The 18236-nt window shown below is 49.5% G+C and overlaps 1 protein-coding gene across 1 annotated transcript in view; it reads left to right on the forward strand.

The window, feature by feature from the left end:
• LOC146063569 (uncharacterized) overlaps nt 1-18236 on the forward strand; it is a 121681-nt gene that overhangs the window by 63605 nt on the left and 39840 nt on the right. Inside the window, exons 3-5 of the mRNA XM_083176098.1 lie at nt 2021-2133; nt 8032-8106; nt 9461-9595. Of these exons, the coding sequence (XP_083032224.1) occupies nt 2021-2133; nt 8032-8106; nt 9461-9595 (323 nt within the window). The remainder of the gene's footprint in view (nt 1-2020; nt 2134-8031; nt 8107-9460; nt 9596-18236) is intronic.

An 18236-nucleotide genomic window follows, 5' to 3' on the forward strand; every position in this document is an offset into this window, starting at 1 on the left:
GTGACTATACATCTGCTCCACCACTTGGACTGAGGGTGACTCTATACATGTTCTCCACCGCTTGGACTGAGGGTGACTCTATACATCTGCTCCACAAATGGGACTGAGGGTGACTCTATCCATCTGCTCCATCACTAGGACTGAGGGTGACTCTATACATCTGCTCCACCACTGGGACTGAGGGTGACTCTATACATCTGCTCCATCACTTGGACTGAGGGTGTCTCTATACATCTGCTCCACCACTAGGACTGAGGGTGACTCTATACATCTGCTCCACCACTTGGACTGAGGGTGACTCTAAACATCTGCTCCATCACTTGGACTGAGGGTGACTCTATACATCTGCTCCACCGCATGGACTGAGGGTGACTCTATACATCTGCTCCACAACTGGGACTGAGGGTGACTCTATACATCTGCTCCACAACTGGGACTGAGGGTGACTCTATACATCTGCTCCATCACTTGGACTGAGGGTGACTATACATCTGCTCCACCACTGGGACTGAGGGTGACGCTATACATCTGCTCCACCACTGGGACTGAGGGTGACTCTATATATCTGCTCCACCACTTGGACTGAGGGTGACTCTATACATCTGCTCCACCACTGGGACTGAGGGTGACTATAGATCTGCACCACCACTGGGACTGAGGGTGACTCTATACATCTGCTCCACAACTGGGACTGAGGGTGACTCTATACATCTGCTCCACAACTGGGACTGAGGGTGACTCTATACATGTTCTCCACAACTGGGACTGAGGGTGACTATACATCTGCTCCACCACTAGGACTGTGGGTGACTCTATCCATCTGCTCCATCACTAGGACTGAGGGTGACTCTATACATCTGCTCCACAACTGGGACTAAGGGTGACTCTATACATCTGCTCCACCACTGGGACTGAGGGTGACTCTATACATCTGCTCCATCACTTGGACTGAGGTTGACTCTATACATCTGCTCCACCACTGGGACTGAGGGTGACTCTATACATCTGCTCCATCACTTGGACTGAGGGTGACTATAGATCTGCTCCACCACTGGGACTGAGGGTGACTCTATACATCTGCTCCACAACTGGGACTGAGGGTGACTCTATACATCTGCTCCACCACTGGGACTGAGGGTGACGCTATACATCTGCTCCACCACTGGGACTGAGGGTGACTCTATACATCTGCTCCACAACTGGGACTGAGGGTGACTCTATACATCTGCTCCACCACTGGGACTGAGGGTGACTCTATACATGTTCTCCACCGCTTGGACTGAGGGTGACTCTATACATCTGCTCCATCACTTGGACTGAGGGTGACTCTATACATCTGCACCACCACTGGGACTGAGGGTGACTCTATACATCTGCTCCACCACTGGGACTGAGGGTGACTCTATACATCTGCTCCATCACTTGGACTGAGGGTGACTCTATACATCTGCTCCACAGAACAATATCAGATTACTCAGCACCATCTTCTGGCACGTTCTCATTGCCTCGTGTTCCAGAAAAAGATGCCTAATATTAATAGAGTTGCGTAGGACTCCCTCCTGCCAGCATCTCACGCTGCGTGGCATATTGAGGCTGGATGTACGAGGACATAGGGACATACTGTACTTATCTCTGTGTGCTATACTGGGGGCACCTATACCTGGGTACTAAGCCTTACTATGGGATCAGGAGCTTCCATGCAGTCACAGTTGGGTTGCTATGTTGAGTAGGAGCCCGTGGCTTCTCCCCCTTGTGGCCTCACTCAGAATTACAGCTTGATCAATGCTAAGAACTGCTGGATTCAGCCTGGTGTCTCATCTGCATATCGCAGTGTACGGTGCAGACATCTATACAATGTGCATCACATACAGTATGGCTGAGATCCTAGGCCAGAGATCTAAGGGTTTCATTGTGAATCTGCTGTTCACAGCTACTCTTCTCATGGCATAATTCCTAATTTGCAGGTACCTCCCCCTGTGTATCCGACCCCTCACTTCTCCACCATTTTCTCTCTCTGCAGTTGGTAGACTGGAAGAATTCACTAAGAAATGTAAAACTAACCAGATTGTGTACGGGTTCTGCCGGGCGAGCGACCCGAAATCTGGGGTGCCGCGGTTTGTCCTCATACACTGGGTAAGTACCCGCTCACCATCACTATATACCCTACACAGCCACTACCTGCTTGTTACCAGCAAGTACCCCAGTGCTCCGGGCAGCACCCCAAACCTAATGTCACCAAGTACACCCAGACACTCAGTGCTCCAGGCAGCACCCCAAACCTAATGTCACCAAGTACACCCAGACACTCAGAGCTCCAGGCAGCACCCCAAACCTAATGTCACCAAGTACACCCAGACACTCAGTGCTCCAGGCAGCACCCCCAAACCTTATGTCACCAAGTACACACAGACACCCAGTGCTCCAGGCAGCACCCCAAACCTAATGTCACCAAGTACACCCAAACACTCAGTGCTCCGGGCAGCACCCCCAAACCTAATGTCACCAAGTACACCCAGACACTCAGTGCTCCAGGCAGCACCCCAAACCTAATGTCACCAAGTACACCCAGACACTCAGTGCTCCAGGCAGCACCCCAAACCTAATGTCACCAAGTACACCCAGACACTCAGTGCTCCGGGCAGCACCCCAAACACAATGTCACCAAGTACACCCAGACACCCAGTGCTCGAGGCAGCACCCCCAAACCTAATGTCACCAAGTACACCCAGACACTCAGTGCTCCGGGCAGCACCCCAAACCTAATGTCACCATGTACACCCAGACACTCAGTGCTCCAGGCAGCACCCCAAACCTAATGTCACCAAGTACACCCAGACACTCAGTGCTCCGGGCAGCACCCCAAACCTAATGTCACCAAGTACACCTGACACTCAGTGCTCCGGGCAGCACCCCAAACCTAATGTCACCAAGTACACCCAGACACCCAGTGCTCTGGGCAGCACCCCCAAACCTAATGTCACCAAGTACACACAGACACTCAGTGCTCCGGGCAGCACCCCAAACCTAATGTTACCAAGTACACCCAGACACCCAGTGCTCTGGGCAGCACCCCCAAACCTAATGTCACCAAGTACACCCGACACTCAGTGCTCTGGGCAGCACCCCCAAACCTAATGTCACCAAGTACACCCAGTGCTCCAGGCAGCACCCCCAAACCTAATGTCACCAAGTACACCCAGACACTCAGTGCTCCGGGCAGCACCCCAAACCTAATGTCACCATGTACACCCAGACACTCAGTGCTCCAGGCAGCACCCCAAACCTAATGTCACCAAGTACACCCAGACACTCAGTGCTCCGGGCAGCACCCCAAACCTAATGTCACCAAGTACACCTGACACTCAGTGCTCCGGGCAGCACCCCAAACCTAATGTCACCAAGTACACCCAGACACCCAGTGCTCTGGGCAGCACCCCCAAACCTAATGTCACCAAGTACACACAGACACTCAGTGCTCCGGGCAGCACCCCAAACCTAATGTTACCAAGTACACCCAGACACCCAGTGCTCAGGCAGCACCCCCAAACGTAATGCCACCAAGTACACACAGACACCCAGTGCTCTGGGCAGCACCCCCAAACCTTATGTCACCAAGTACACCCAGACACCCAGTGCTCCAGGCAGCACCCCAAACCTAATGTCACCAAGTACACCCGACACTCAGTGCTCCAGGCAGCACCCCCAAACCTAATGTCACCAAGTACACCCAGACACTCAGTGCTCCAGGCAGCACCCCAAACTTAATGTCACCAAGTACACCCAGACACTCAGTGCTCCGGGCAGCACCCAAACGTAATGTCACCAAGTACACCCAGACACTCAGTGCTCCGGGCAGCACCCCCAAACCTAATGTCACCAAGTACACCCGACACTAAGTGCTCCGGGCAGCACCCCCAAACCTAATGCCACCAAGTACACCCAGACACTCAGTGCTCCAGGCAGCACCCCAAACACAATGTCACCAAGTACACCCAGACACTCAGTGCTCCGGGCAGCACCCCAAAACGTAATGCCACCAAGTACACACAGACACCCAGTGCTCGAGGCAGCACCCCCAAACCTTATGTCACCAAGTACACCCAGACACTCAGTGCTCCGGCAGCACCCCCAAACCTTATGTCACCAAGTACACACAGACACCCAGTGCTCCGGCAGCACCCCCAAACCTAATGTCACCAAGTACACCCAACACTCAGTGCTCCGGCAGCACCCCCAAACGTAATGCCACCAAGTACACACAGACACCCAGTGCTCTGGGCAGCATCCCCAAACCTTATGTCACCAAGTACACCTGACACTCAGTGCTCCGGCAGCACCCCCAAACCTAATGTCACCAAGTACACCCAGACACCCAGTGCTCCAGGCAGCACCCCCAAACCTAATGTCACCAAGTACACCCAGACACCCAGTGCTCCAGGCAGCACCCCCAAACCTAATGTCACCAAGTACACCCGAGACCCAGTGCTCCGGGCAGCACCCCCAAACCTAATGTCACCAAGTACACCCAGACACTCAGTGCTCCGGGCAGCACCCCCAAACCTTATGTCACCAAGTACACCCAGACACTCAGTGCTCCAGGCAGCACCCCAAACCTAATGTCACCAAGTACACCCAGACAATCAGTGCTCCAGGCAGCACCCAAACGTAATGTCACCAAGTACACCGACACCCAGTGCTCCGGGCAACACCCCCAAACCTAATGTCACCAAGTACACCCAAACACTCAGTGCTCCGGGCAGCACCCCCAAACCTTATGTCACCAAGTACACCCAGACACTCAGTGCTCCAGGCAGCACCCCAAACCTAATGTCACCAAGTACACCCAGACACTCAGTGCTCCGGGCAGCACCCCCAAACCTAATGTCACCAAGTACACCTGACACTCAGTGCTCCGGGCAGCACCCCCAAACCTAATGTCACCAAGTACACCCAGACACTCAGTGCTCCAGACTCCTAATTCTCACCCCTAATATTACATTGTTCCAGGTAAGGATCTAAGGACCTAGTTCTGTCATCTACCAATTGAGACATGTACAGCAGGTACACACAAGTGTATAAATATGGGGTATACTGTCAGCCCCATGGATATACACATATACTGTACGCACTGGTTCCCACGGGGTTGTCACCTGTGTTTAATGCCAGTTCTGATTGGCTGCAGCTACCCAGTCCCCTGATTTCTTACAGTGTGTACACATGTGAGCCCTGGGGTGAGATTTTTAGTCATGTTTTAAAATCGCACATTTTTCAAAAAATTTGCAATTGTAATAGGGCGCGGCTTTTTTAGACAAATTCGGCATGCGATTTAGTGCGACTTTTAAAAAATGTTCGATTTTTAGTAATGATAATGTGGGGTGCCGCGGTTTGTCCTCATACACTGGGTAAGTACCCGCTCAGCATCACTATATACCCTACACAGCCACTACCTGCTTGTTACCAGCAAGTACCCCAGTGCTCCAGGCAGCACCCCAAACATAATGTCACCAAGTACACCCAGACACTCAGTGCTCCGGCAGCACCCCCAAACGTAATGCCACCAAGTACACACAGACACCCAGTGCTCTGGGCAGCACCCCCAAATTAAATGTCACCAAGTACACACAGACACCCAGTGCTCCAGGCAGCACCCCCAAACCTAATGTCACCAAGTACACCCGACACCCAGTGCTCCGGGCAGCACCCCCAAACCTAATGTCACCAAGTACACCCAGACACCCAGTGCTCCAGGCAGCACCCCCAAACCTAATGTCACCAAGTACACCCGACACCCAGTGCTCCGGGCAGCACCCCCAAACCTAATGTCACCAAGTACACCCAGACACTCAGTGCTCCGGGCAGCACCCCCAAACCTTATGTCACCAAGTACACACAGACATCCAGTGCTCGAGGCAGCACCCCCAAACCTAATGTCACCAAGTACACCCGACACTCAGTGCTCCGGGCAGCACCCCCAAACCTAATGTCACCAAGTACACCCGACACTCAGTGCTCTGGGCAGCACCCCCAAACCTAATGTCACCAAGTACACCCAGACACTCAGTGCTCCAGGCAGCACCCAAACGTAATGTCACCAAGTACACCGACACCCAGTGCTCCAGGCAACACCCCCAAACCTAATGTCACCAAGTACACCCAAACACTCAGTGCTCCAGGCAGCACCCCAAACATAATGTCACCAAGTACACCCAGACACTCAGTGCTCCGGCAGCACCCCCAAACGTAATGCCACCAAGTACACACAGACACCCAGTGCTCTGGGCAGCACCCCCAAATTAAATGTCACCAAGTACACACAGACACCCAGTGCTCCAGGCAGCACCCCCAAACCTAATGTCACCAAGTACACCCAGACACCCAGTGCTCCAGGCAGCACCCCCAAACCTAATGTCACCAAGTACACCCGACACCCAGTGCTCCGGGCAGCACCCCCAAACCTAATGTCACCAAGTACACCCAGACACTCAGTGCTCCGGGCAGCACCCCCAAACCTTATGTCACCAAGTACACACAGACATCCAGTGCTCGAGGCAGCACCCCCAAACCTAATGTCACCAAGTACACCCGACACTCAGTGCTCCGGGCAGCACCCCCAAACCTAATGTCACCAAGTACACCCGACACTCAGTGCTCTGGGCAGCACCCCCAAACCTAATGTCACCAAGTACACCCAGACACTCAGTGCTCCAGGCAGCACCCCCAAACCTAATGTCACCAAGTACACCCAGACAATCAGTGCTCCAGGCAGCACCCCAAACCTAATGTCACCAAGTACACCCAGACACTCAGTGCTCCAGGCAGCACCCAAACGTAATGTCACCAAGTACACCGACACCCAGTGCTCCAGGCAACACCCCCAAACCTAATGTCACCAAGTACACCCAAACACTCAGTGCTCCAGGCAGCACCCCCAAACCTAATGTTACCAAGTACACCGGGCACCCAGTGCTCCAGGCAGCACCCCCAAACCTAATGTCACCAAGTACACCTGACACTCAGTGCTCCAGGCAGCACCCCCAAACCTAATGTCACCAAGTACACCTGACACTCAGTGCTGCAGGCAGCACCCCAAACCTAATGTCACCAAGTACACCCAGACACTCAGTGCTCCGGCAGCACCCCAAACCTAATGTCACCAAGTACACCCAGACACTCAGTGCTCCGGGCAGCACCCCAAACCTAATGTCACCAAGTACACCCAGACACCCAGTGCTCCAGGCAGCACCCCCAAACCTAATGTCACCAAGTACACCCAGACACTCAGTGCTCCAGGCAGCACCCTCAAACCTAATGTCACCAAGTACACCCAGACACTCAGTGCTCTGGGCAGCACCCCCAAACCTAATGTCACCAAGTACACCTGACACTCAGTGCTCCGGGCAGCACCCCCAAACCTAATGTCACCAAGTACACCCAGACACTCAGTGCTCCAGACTCCTAATTCTCACCCCTAATATTACATTGTTCCAGGTAAGGATCTAAGGACCTAGTTCTGTCATCTACCAATTGAGACATGTACAGCAGGTACACACAAGTGTATAAATATGGGGTATACTGTCAGCCCCATGGATATACACATATACTGTACGCACTGGTTCCCACGGGGTTGTCACCTGTGTTTAATGCCAGTCCTGATTGGCTGCAGCTACCCAGTCCCCTGATTTCTTACAGTGTGTACACATGTGAGCCCTGGGGTGAGATTTTTAGTCATGTTTTAAAATCGCACATTTTTCAAAAAATTTGCAATTGTAATAGGGCGCGGCTTTTTTAGACAAATTCGGCATGCGATTTAGTGCGACTTTTAAAAAATGTTCGATTTTTAGTAATGATAATGTGCAATATTTTAGACATGAAAGTTTGCGGTATTTAGTTATTAAAAAATAAAAGAAATGGGCTGGGGTCTTGATTGTTGTACTCCTGGTTTGTGGTCACTGGAATCCTGTTACATGTATGACACACGTATAATGAAGAACATACATGACATATGACAAGCCCCTGTTCCTCCCCCTGCAGGTCGGGGAAAATGTGGACCCATCTCGGAGGGAGGTCAGCGCCCAGCACCTACCGGCCATCCGCAGATTCTTCAAGGTGGGTATGACATTGTTGTAGAAGCTGGGCTGAAGGATGTATGTGATACAGGCCAGGTGTGGGAACAGGATAATACAGAATGGCCCTGATTCTGGTTACTCGCTGCTTACCAAGTCCCGCACCCGCCGAATCACAGACCCCCACCACCACCGTATCCACTTGCTTGTGACCGCTGCCGACCATCGAATGATTTCTCCAGGGCACGCAAATATAAGTCAGCGGAGACTGTGGCCTATTTGCGGCCTTTCTGCCAAAGACAGAGTGGGCGGCTTACGTCATGTGACACCCAGCGTTTCCTTGGCCCGCCACCTCCGACCCACAATGCTCTGTGCAAACGGTCCGGGGACTATGCAAGTAGCCGAGTCCATTCACCAAGAGAGCCTGCACATAAATCGCTCCCCTGTGGGAAGGCGTGGGCAGGGCCGGCGCCACCACTAGGCAGCCTTAGGCATTTGCCTAGGGCGCCGGCCACTGGAGGGCGGCCACTTGGGAGCAGCCCCCGGATGAAGGAGAAGGTGAGAAACCACGGTCTCCCCCCCCCCCCCATGGAGCGACGCATCTCCTGCCGCTACCACCCCATGGAGAGACACGTCACGCTGCTCCCTCTACCCCCTTGGAGTTACTCCACGCCCGCCGGATCTGTACGTCCGCCGCATCTCCCGCCGCCTGCACCCCCTCCATCCCTCGCTGCCTGCACACCCCCACCTCTCCGTGGAGCAGGAGGGAGCCGGGTGCCCCCCTGCCTGGGGCACTCCAGTGCCTTGCACCGGCCCTGGGCGTGGGGGAGGGAGAGAACCAGAATGACCCTTAATGACTGATCATCCAGGATACACGGCACAGGTCAGGACCCTCGGTCCCTTTGTACAGAGGATCCACTATTAGGGGGTCACCATGCTCACACATAGAAAAGGACACTGAAAAAAGCATGAAAAACTTTCCCCAATGTTGATCTTTTGCATGTCGACCTAATTACTTTTGACCCCATACAGTCGCATATAATGATATGTGGCGTGCCTATATTACAGCTGCATGTGAATACCAAATAATGTTACACTGTCTGTCTGGGAGACACTGTAGCAGAACACTTTTATGCAGATACAGTCACAAATGCACACAGAATATAGGCAGGCTGTATATCATTGTAATCAGAAGCTGCTTGTTAAACCGATTTGCACAAAGATGCCCATATGATATATTTTACACTGAACAAAATGATGTGTACAATTCTGGAGCTATTCTTACATCATTATATTAAAGTACATTTCTTATTATTAAGGTTGTCAATCATTTTTTTTTACATTATTAATTTGTTAGAAATCATCGCTGTCTTTATAACCCACTCTCTGTCTTGTAGGAGGCCAGTATGTTGCTCAGTGCCCAGCGGGTAGAGGACATATCGGATGAGGCGGTGGCACAGGCACTGAGCAAGGCTCCCCAGCCTACCAGAACATTCCAGAAGTCTCGCATTCCCGGATCTCATGAACTTGTAGTAAGGATTTTGTCAGAAAGAGTGAACTAGAATAAGGCCCATAATCTGGGTGACTGGCATTGGGTTTGTGGTATGATCGTTTAGACTGGCACTGGGTCTGCGTATGAACATGGAGACTGGCACTGCATCTGCAGAATGATAAAGGAGACTGGCACTGGGTCTGTGCCATGGTATGATTCGGGAGACTGGCACATGATTGGGGAGATTGGCACTGGCTTGCTTATGGTCAGGGAGACTGGTTATGGGTAGACTGTAAGATTGGGGAGACTGGCACTGGATCTGTGGTGGAATTAGGGAGACTGGCACTGGATCTATGGTATGATTAGAGAGACTCACACTGAATATTTGGTATGATCGAAAAGGCTGGCACTGGATATTTGGTATGATCGGCAAGATTGGCACTGGGTCTGCAGTATGATAGCATAAACTAGCACTGGATCTGTGGTATGATCAGGAAGACTGGCATTCGGTCTGTTATATGATTGCAAATATTAATATCATTACTATCATAACTCCAAGTGCCACTAGTCCTGCCTGCTGTATAGACTCAGTGCCTCTAGTTCTGCCTGCTGTATAGACTGAGTGCCACTAGTTCTGCCTGCTGTATAGACTCAGTGCCACTAGTTCTGTCTGCTGTATAGACTGAGTGACACTAGTCCTGCCTGCTGTATAGACTGAGTGACACTAGTCCTGCCTGCTGTATAGACTAAGTGCCACTAGTCCTGCCTGCTGTATAGACTAAGTGCCACTAGTCCTGCCTGCTGTATAGACTCAGTGCCTCTAGTTCTGCCTGCTGTATAGACTGAGTGCCACTAGTTCTGTCTGCTGTATAGACTGAGTGACACTAGTCCTGCCTGCTGTATAGACTCAGTGCCACTAGCCCTGCCTTCTGTATAGACTGAGTGCCACTAGTTCTATCTGCTGTATAGACTGAGTGCCACTAGCCCTGCCTGCTGTATAGACTGAGTGCCACTAGTTCTATCTGCTGTATAGACTGAGTGCCACTAGTTCTATCTGCTGTATAGACTGAGTGCCACTAGTTCTATCGGCTGCATAGACTGAGTGCCACTAGTCCTGCCTGCTGTATAGACTGAGTGCCACTAGTCCTGCCTGCTGTATAGACTAAGTGCCACTAGTCCTGCCTGCGTATAGACTGAGTGCCACTAGTCCTGCCTGCTGTATAGACTAAGTGCCACTAGTCCTGCCTGCTGTATAGACTCAGTGCCTCTAGTTCTGCCTGCTGTATAGACTCAGTGCCTCTAGTTCTGCCTGCTGTATAGACTGAGTGCCACTAGTTCTATCTGCTGTATAGACTGAGTGCCACTAGTCCTGCCTGCTGTATAGACTGAGTGCCACTAGTCCTGCCTGCTGTATAGACTGAGTGCCACTAGTCCTGCCTGCGTATAGACTGAGTGCCACTAATCCTGCCTGCTGCATACACTGAGTGCCTCAAGTTCTGCCTGCTGCACAGACTGAGTGCCACTAGTCCTGCCTGCTGTCCAGATCGAGTGTTACCAGTCTTGCCTGCTTTATAGACTGAGTGCCACTAGTCCTGCCTGCTGCATAGACTGAGTGCCACTAGTCCTGCCTGCTGCATAGACTGAGTGCCACTAGTCCTGCCTGTTGCATAGACTGAGTGCCACTAGTCCTGCCTGCTGCATAGACTGAGTGCCACTAGTCATGCCTGCTGCATAGACTGACTGCCACTAGTCCTGCCTGCTGCATAGACTGACTGCCACAAGATCTACCTGCGGTATAGACTGAGTGCCACTAGTCCTGCTGTATAGACTGAGTGCCACTAGCCCTGCCTTCTGTATAGACTGAGTGACACTAGCCCTGCCTTCTGTATAGACTGAGTGACACTAGTTCTGTCTGCTGTATAGACTGAGTGACACTAGTCATGCCTGCTGCATAGACTGAATGCCACTAGTCCTGCCTGCTGCATAGACTGACTGCCACAAGATCTACCTGCGTTATAGACTGAGTGCCACTAGTCCTGCTGTATAGACTGAGTGCCACTAGCCCTGCCTTCTGTATAGACTGAGTGCCACTAGTTCTGTCTGCTGTATAGACTGAGTGCCACTAGTCCTGCCTGCTGTATAGACTGAGTGCCACTAGTCCTGCCTGCTGTATAGACTGAGTGCCACTAGTCCTGCCTGCTGCATAGACTGAGTGACACTAGTCATGCCTGCTGCATAGACTGAATGCCACTAGTCCTGCCTGCTGCATAGACTGACTGCCACAAGATCTACCTGCGTTATAGACTGAGTGCCACTAGTCCTGCTGTATAGACTGAGTGCCACTAGCCCTGCCTTCTGTATAGACTGAGTGCCACTAGTTCTGTCTGCTGTATAGACTGAGTGCCACTAGTCCTGCCTGCTGTATAGACTGAGTGCCACTAGTCCTGCCTGCTGCATAGACTGACTGCCACTAGTCCTGCCTGCTGCATAGACTGACTGCCACAAGATCTACCTGCGGTATAGACTGAGTGCCACTAGTCCTGCTGTATAGACTGAGTGCCACTAGCCCTGCCTTCTGTATAGACTGAGTGACACTAGCCCTGCCTTCTGTATAGACTGAGTGACACTAGTTCTGTCTGCTGTATAGACTGAGTGCCACTAGTCCTGCCTGCTGTATAGACTGAGTGACACTAGTCATGCCTGCTGCATAGACTGAATGCCACTAGTCCTGCCTGCTGCATAGACTGACTGCCACAAGATCTACCTGCGTTATAGACTGAGTGCCACTAGTCCTGCTGTATAGACTGAGTGCCACTAGCCCTGCCTTCTGTATAGACTGAGTGCCACTAGTTCTGTCTGCTGTATAGACTGAGTGCCACTAGTCCTGCCTGCTGTATAGACTGAGTGCCACTAGTCCTGCCTGCTGTATAGACTGAGTGCCACTAGTCCTGCCTGCTGCATAGACTGAGTGACACTAGTCATGCCTGCTGCATAGACTGAATGCCACTAGTCCTGCCTGCTGCATAGACTGACTGCCACAAGATCTACCTGCGTTATAGACTGAGTGCCACTAGTCCTGCTGTATAGACTGAGTGCCACTAGCCCTGCCTTCTGTATAGACTGAGTGCCACTAGTTCTGTCTGCTGTATAGACTGAGTGCCACTAGTCCTGCCTGCTGTATAGACTGAGTGCCACTAGTCCTGCCTGCTGCATAGACTGACTGCCACTAGTCCTGCCTGCTGCATAGACTGACTGCCACAAGATCTACCTGCTGTATAGACTGAGTGCCACTAGTTCTGCTGTATACACTGAGTGCCACTAGTCCTGCCTGCTGTATAGACTGACTGCCACAAGATCTACCTGCGGTATAGACTGAGTGCCACTAGTCCGGGTTGGGATCATTTGGTCTATTGCATTATGGTCGAAAGTCATTAGGTCGAATCCATTAGGTCGACATGATAAAAGGTCGACATGACTCTAGGTCGACATGGGAAAAGGTCGACATGATTCTAGGTCGAAAGGTCATTAGTTCGACAGGTCATTAGTTCGACAAGGTCATTAGTTCGACATTGTCTATGTCGACATTCACAAGGTCGACATGGGGTTTTTCACTGTTTTTTTACCTGAATGTCAACACAGTCGACATGGACACAGTTTAAAGTGCACTGCATCCCCTCGCATCGCTCGCTACGCTCGCGATGCGTCGGGCACGGTGCCTCGCTACGCTCGGCACACTATTTTATTCTCCCACCACGCCCTAGTGGATGGTAGGGCATGAAATACCGCCTGTCGGCACATGTTGGCTCCAAAAACAGTGAAAAACTCCATGTCGACCTTGTGAATGTCGACATAGACAATGTCGAACTAATGACCTTGTCGAACTAATGACCTGTCGAACTAATGACCTTTCGAACTAGAATCATGTCGACCTTTTCCCATGTCGACCTAGAGTCATGTCGACCTTTTAGCATGTCGACCTAATGGATTCGACCTAATGACTGTCGACCATAATGCAGTAGACCAAATGACCGCATCCCTTCTGTATAGACTGAGTGCCACTAGTTCTGTCTGCTGTATAGACTGAGTGCCACTAGTCCTGCCTGCTGTATAGACTGAGTGACACTAGTCCTGCCTCGTTATAGACTGAGTGCCACAACTTCTGTCTGCTGTATTGACTGAGTGCCACTATTTCTGTCTGCTGTATAGCCTGAGTGCCACTAATCCTTCCTGCTATATAGACTGAGTGTCACCAGTCCTGCCTGCTGTATAGACTGAGTGCCACTAGTTCTGCCTGCTGTATAGACTGAGTGCCACTAGTCCTGCCTGCGTATAGACTGAGTGCCACTATTTCTGTCTGCTGTATAGCCTGAGTGCCACTATTCCTTCCTGCTATATAGATGGGGGTCACCAGTCCTGCCTGCTGCATAGACTGAGTGCCACTAGTCCTTCCTGCTGTGTAGACTGAGTGCCACTAGTCCTTCCTGCTGTATAGACTGAGTGCCACTAGCCCTGCCTGCTGTATAGACTAAGTGCCACTAGTCCTGTCTGCTGTATTGACTGCGTGCCACTAGTTCTGCCTGCTCTATAGACTGAGTGCCACTAGTCCTTTCTGCTGTATAGACTGCATGCCACTAGTCCTGCCTGCTGTATAGACTGTGTGCCACTAGTTCTGCCTGGTGTTCAGCTCCATTGGTGCCAATCCGTTGTACAATCGAAGTGCTACATGTTCTGACTGGCATAAAGTCCAAGTGCCACCAGTGCTGCCAGATGATCAGTCTAAGCAGTACCAGCCTGGGGTTCAGCAATTCTCGTTCCAGCTTTACCAATCCCTGTCTAGCTTTTATGACAGGCAGGAAGTGTGATACTATGACAGGCAGGACGTGTGATACTATGACAAGCAGGTGGTGTGATACTATGACAGGCAGGACGTGTGAAACTATGACAAGCAGGTGGTGTGATACTATGACTGGCAGGAGGTGTGATGCTACGACAGGCAGGATGTGTGATACTACTACAGGCAGGACGTGTGATACTACTACAGGCAGGAGGTGTGATACTCCGGCTACAACAGGCAGGAGGTATGATGCTACTACAGGCAGGAGGTGTGATACTACTACAGGCAGGAGGTATGATGCTACGACAGGCAGGATGTGTGATACTACTACAGGCAGGACGTGTGATGCTACTACAGGCAGGAGGTGTGATACTCCGGCTACAACAGGCAGGAGGTATGATGCTACTACAGGCAGGAGGTGTGATACTACTACAGGCAGGAGGTATGATGCTACGACAGGCAGGATGTGTGATACTACTACAGGCAGGACGTGTGATGCTACTACAGGCAGGAGGTGTGATACTCCGGCTACAACAGGCAGGAGGTATGATGCTACGACAGACAGGAGGGTTGATGCTACTACAGGCAGGACATGTGATACTACTACAGGCAGGATCTGTGATACTACTACAGGCAGGACGTGTGATGCTACTACAGACAGGACGTGTGATGCTATGACAGGCAGGACGTGTAATACTACTACAGGCAGGAGGTGTGATACTACTACAGGCAGGAGGTGTGATACTACTACAGGCAGGAGGTGTGATACTACTACAGGCAGGACATGTGATGTTACTACAGGCAGGACATGTGATGCTACAACAGGCAGGAGGTGTGATGCTACAACAGGTAGGAGGTGTGATGCTACAACAGGTAGGAGGTGTGATGCTACAACAGGCAGTAGGTGTGATGCTACAACAGGCAGTAGGTGTGATACTATGACAGGCAGGGCGTGTGATATTGTGACAGGCAGGACGTGTGATACTACTACAGGCAGGACATGTGATGCTACTACAGACAGGACGTGTGATGCTAGTACAGGCAGGATGTGTGATACTATGACAGGCAGGATGTGTGATACTATGACAGGCAGGATGTGTGATACTACTACAGGCAGGACTTGTGATACTACTAGAGGCAGGATGTGTGATACTACTACAGGCAGGACGTGTGATAGTTTGAAAGGCAAGACATGTGATACTACGACAGGCAGGACGTGTGATACTATGACAGGCAGGACGTGTGATACAACTACATGCAGGAGGTGTAATACTACTAAATGCAGGAGGTGTGATACTATGACAGACGGGACGTGTGATACTATGACAGGCAGGACGTGTGATACTACTACATGCAGGAGGCATGATACTACGACAGGCAGGACGTGTGATACTTTGACAGGCAGGACGTGTGATACTATGACAAGCAGGACGTGTGATACTAATACAGGCAGGACATGTAATATAGGTTTGGTATCCAGTTGCAAGCTGGTACACCTAGGGGGCGCTGCTCAGCCAAAAAAAACAATTAACCATTCAGATGCCAGAATTATATTAACACAAATTTATTAAAAAAGCATATTTCATTACACAATATAAAAAGGTATTCTTAGACATACATGACATACAACATAAAACATATAGCAATTGAGGCGAGGCTGAGTTTAGCTTTAAGTGTCTATATATATACTGAGGCTTTAGTTGTTAAGTGATTGTTTATTATATCACAGAGGCTTTTGTATTATAGTTACCAGTCCCAGGGCCGTTTTTAATGAGATGGATCTTGCAGGATTAGCTGTAGAATTATACTTCCTCCCTTTATCCAAGCCAGATTGAATTTGTAATCCTTTTGGATGGTCTACAGTACCTTTTTATAAAGGGACAGGCTCCAGGTGGTGTCCGTCCAATGATTTAAATAGTAATAGTAATAATAGTAATAATAGTAAATAGATAGTAAAGGGCTGTGTGCCGATACAGTAGCGGCGCTGGGCTGTATTTCCAGGCTATCGCGGGGCTCCCAATACGCGTTTCTCCGCCTATTGATATATCAGCGGCTTCATCATCTGGGTGCCTCCATAGCGTCTGCCTCTGCTATTTAAGCGGTGCCCGTTCGCGCGGTTTTTCATTGCGAACCTCCACATTAGCGTGTCAAGCCTCGTTTTCATATCTCTTATTTATAGATTCCGGTGGCCATCTTTATGACCAAGCTTCGTTTTGAACAGCCAATACTTTTTAGTTGGCGGCCATTTTTCCTTTTCACAGATTATATGTATCTCACGCCTCATTTTGCGTTTCAAGCCTCGCTTTTAAACCCGGATTTTACCAATCTTCATACTCTGCCTCATATTAACTCTTTATCAGCCTCATTCTTTGCTTTTATTATTTACTCAGCTCGCCATCCTAACAATAATTCCAATATTATCAATAATGATTTCATAAGCAGATGATTAAAATATATTATAATATATAATATTTAATATTTCACAGGGTACCAATTCATTATAGGGACTGCGTATATATATTCCCTGACCATACAATGTAATATTACATACATAAATATAAAAAGTATATAATACATACATAAATAAATTAAAAAAAATAAAAATAAATACAAATATATAATTTACAAAAAAATACAAAAAATTATATATAAAAAATATATATAAAAATAATATATGCATGCATAATTAGGTTGCATACTTGCAACTGAAACCAGACCAGATCCCCCACATCTCTCATGTTATAACACCTATGTGATGGTGGTCCACGCAGACGAGCATGCCCTGCAGGGTAATAACCTACACTCATGTCCACCTGCAATGACCCAGATTCCCTAGCCCAATCACTTTAATTAGGTTCCCTATATGTTTTTCATTTCAATTGTATCGTTCAGGCTCTGGGGTACTAGGCTTCTAAATCTGAATATCCAGAACGCTTCTCGTCTGCATAACTGGACATATCTATCTCCTCCTCTATCTGTGTGTCATATATGTTCTATGCCGATCATGGTTATTCCTCTTACATCCCCTTTTTGACATTTTGCAAGGTGTTTGTATAAACTGTTGGTTGATGTCATCTTGCAGACATTTCTTTTATGTTCCATGTATCTTACATGCAAATTACGGATAGTGCGCCCTACATACTGTAGGCCTCATTTACAAGTTAATAAATAGATAATATATTCTGTTTTGCAGTTAATAAATTCCTTGATAGGGAATTTCTCTCCAAATGAATAGGATGTACATTTATCCCCTCCACATGTAAAGTACCCCTTGGGTTTTTCTGGTAACCAGGTGGATTTTTGTACTTGTTTTTCTTGATTTGTAAAGAAACTAGGGGCTAATTTATTTTTCAAATTATTGAATTTTCTGAACACTACAGTATTTCTTATTTCTATTTATGTTTTCATAACCTCATCTAGTTCTAAGAGGTGTAGGTTTTTCTTTACTATCTTTTTAATCCTCATGGCTTTGGTGTTGTATTGTGTTACGAATACTGCTCCCTTTTCTTTTCTATTATTTCCCTTTTTGGTCTTCTATTCAGGGTTAAGCAGATCCCCCCTATCCATTAATTTAACGACTTCCAAGGAGTCGTTCAATAATTCTTCTGGTTATCCTTGTTCCCTAAAGGCCTGGTAGATGTCCCCACTCTGTCTCTCAAAAGCTTCCTGTGTCGAACAATTCCTTTTTATTCTCATAAACTGGCTTTTGGGGATATTGTTCTTCCATTTTATGTGATGGTTACTCATGTATTCGAGATATCTGTTTTGGTCGACAGATTTCACATAGGTCTCTGTCCTAATTTCCCCATTCTCTACCACGAGAGCAATATCCAAGAAGCTCACACTC

This window comes from Crinia signifera, chromosome 1, assembly GCF_055691185.1.
Source record: "Crinia signifera chromosome 1, ASM5569118v1, whole genome shotgun sequence".
Lineage (NCBI taxonomy): Eukaryota > Metazoa > Chordata > Amphibia > Anura > Myobatrachidae > Crinia > Crinia signifera.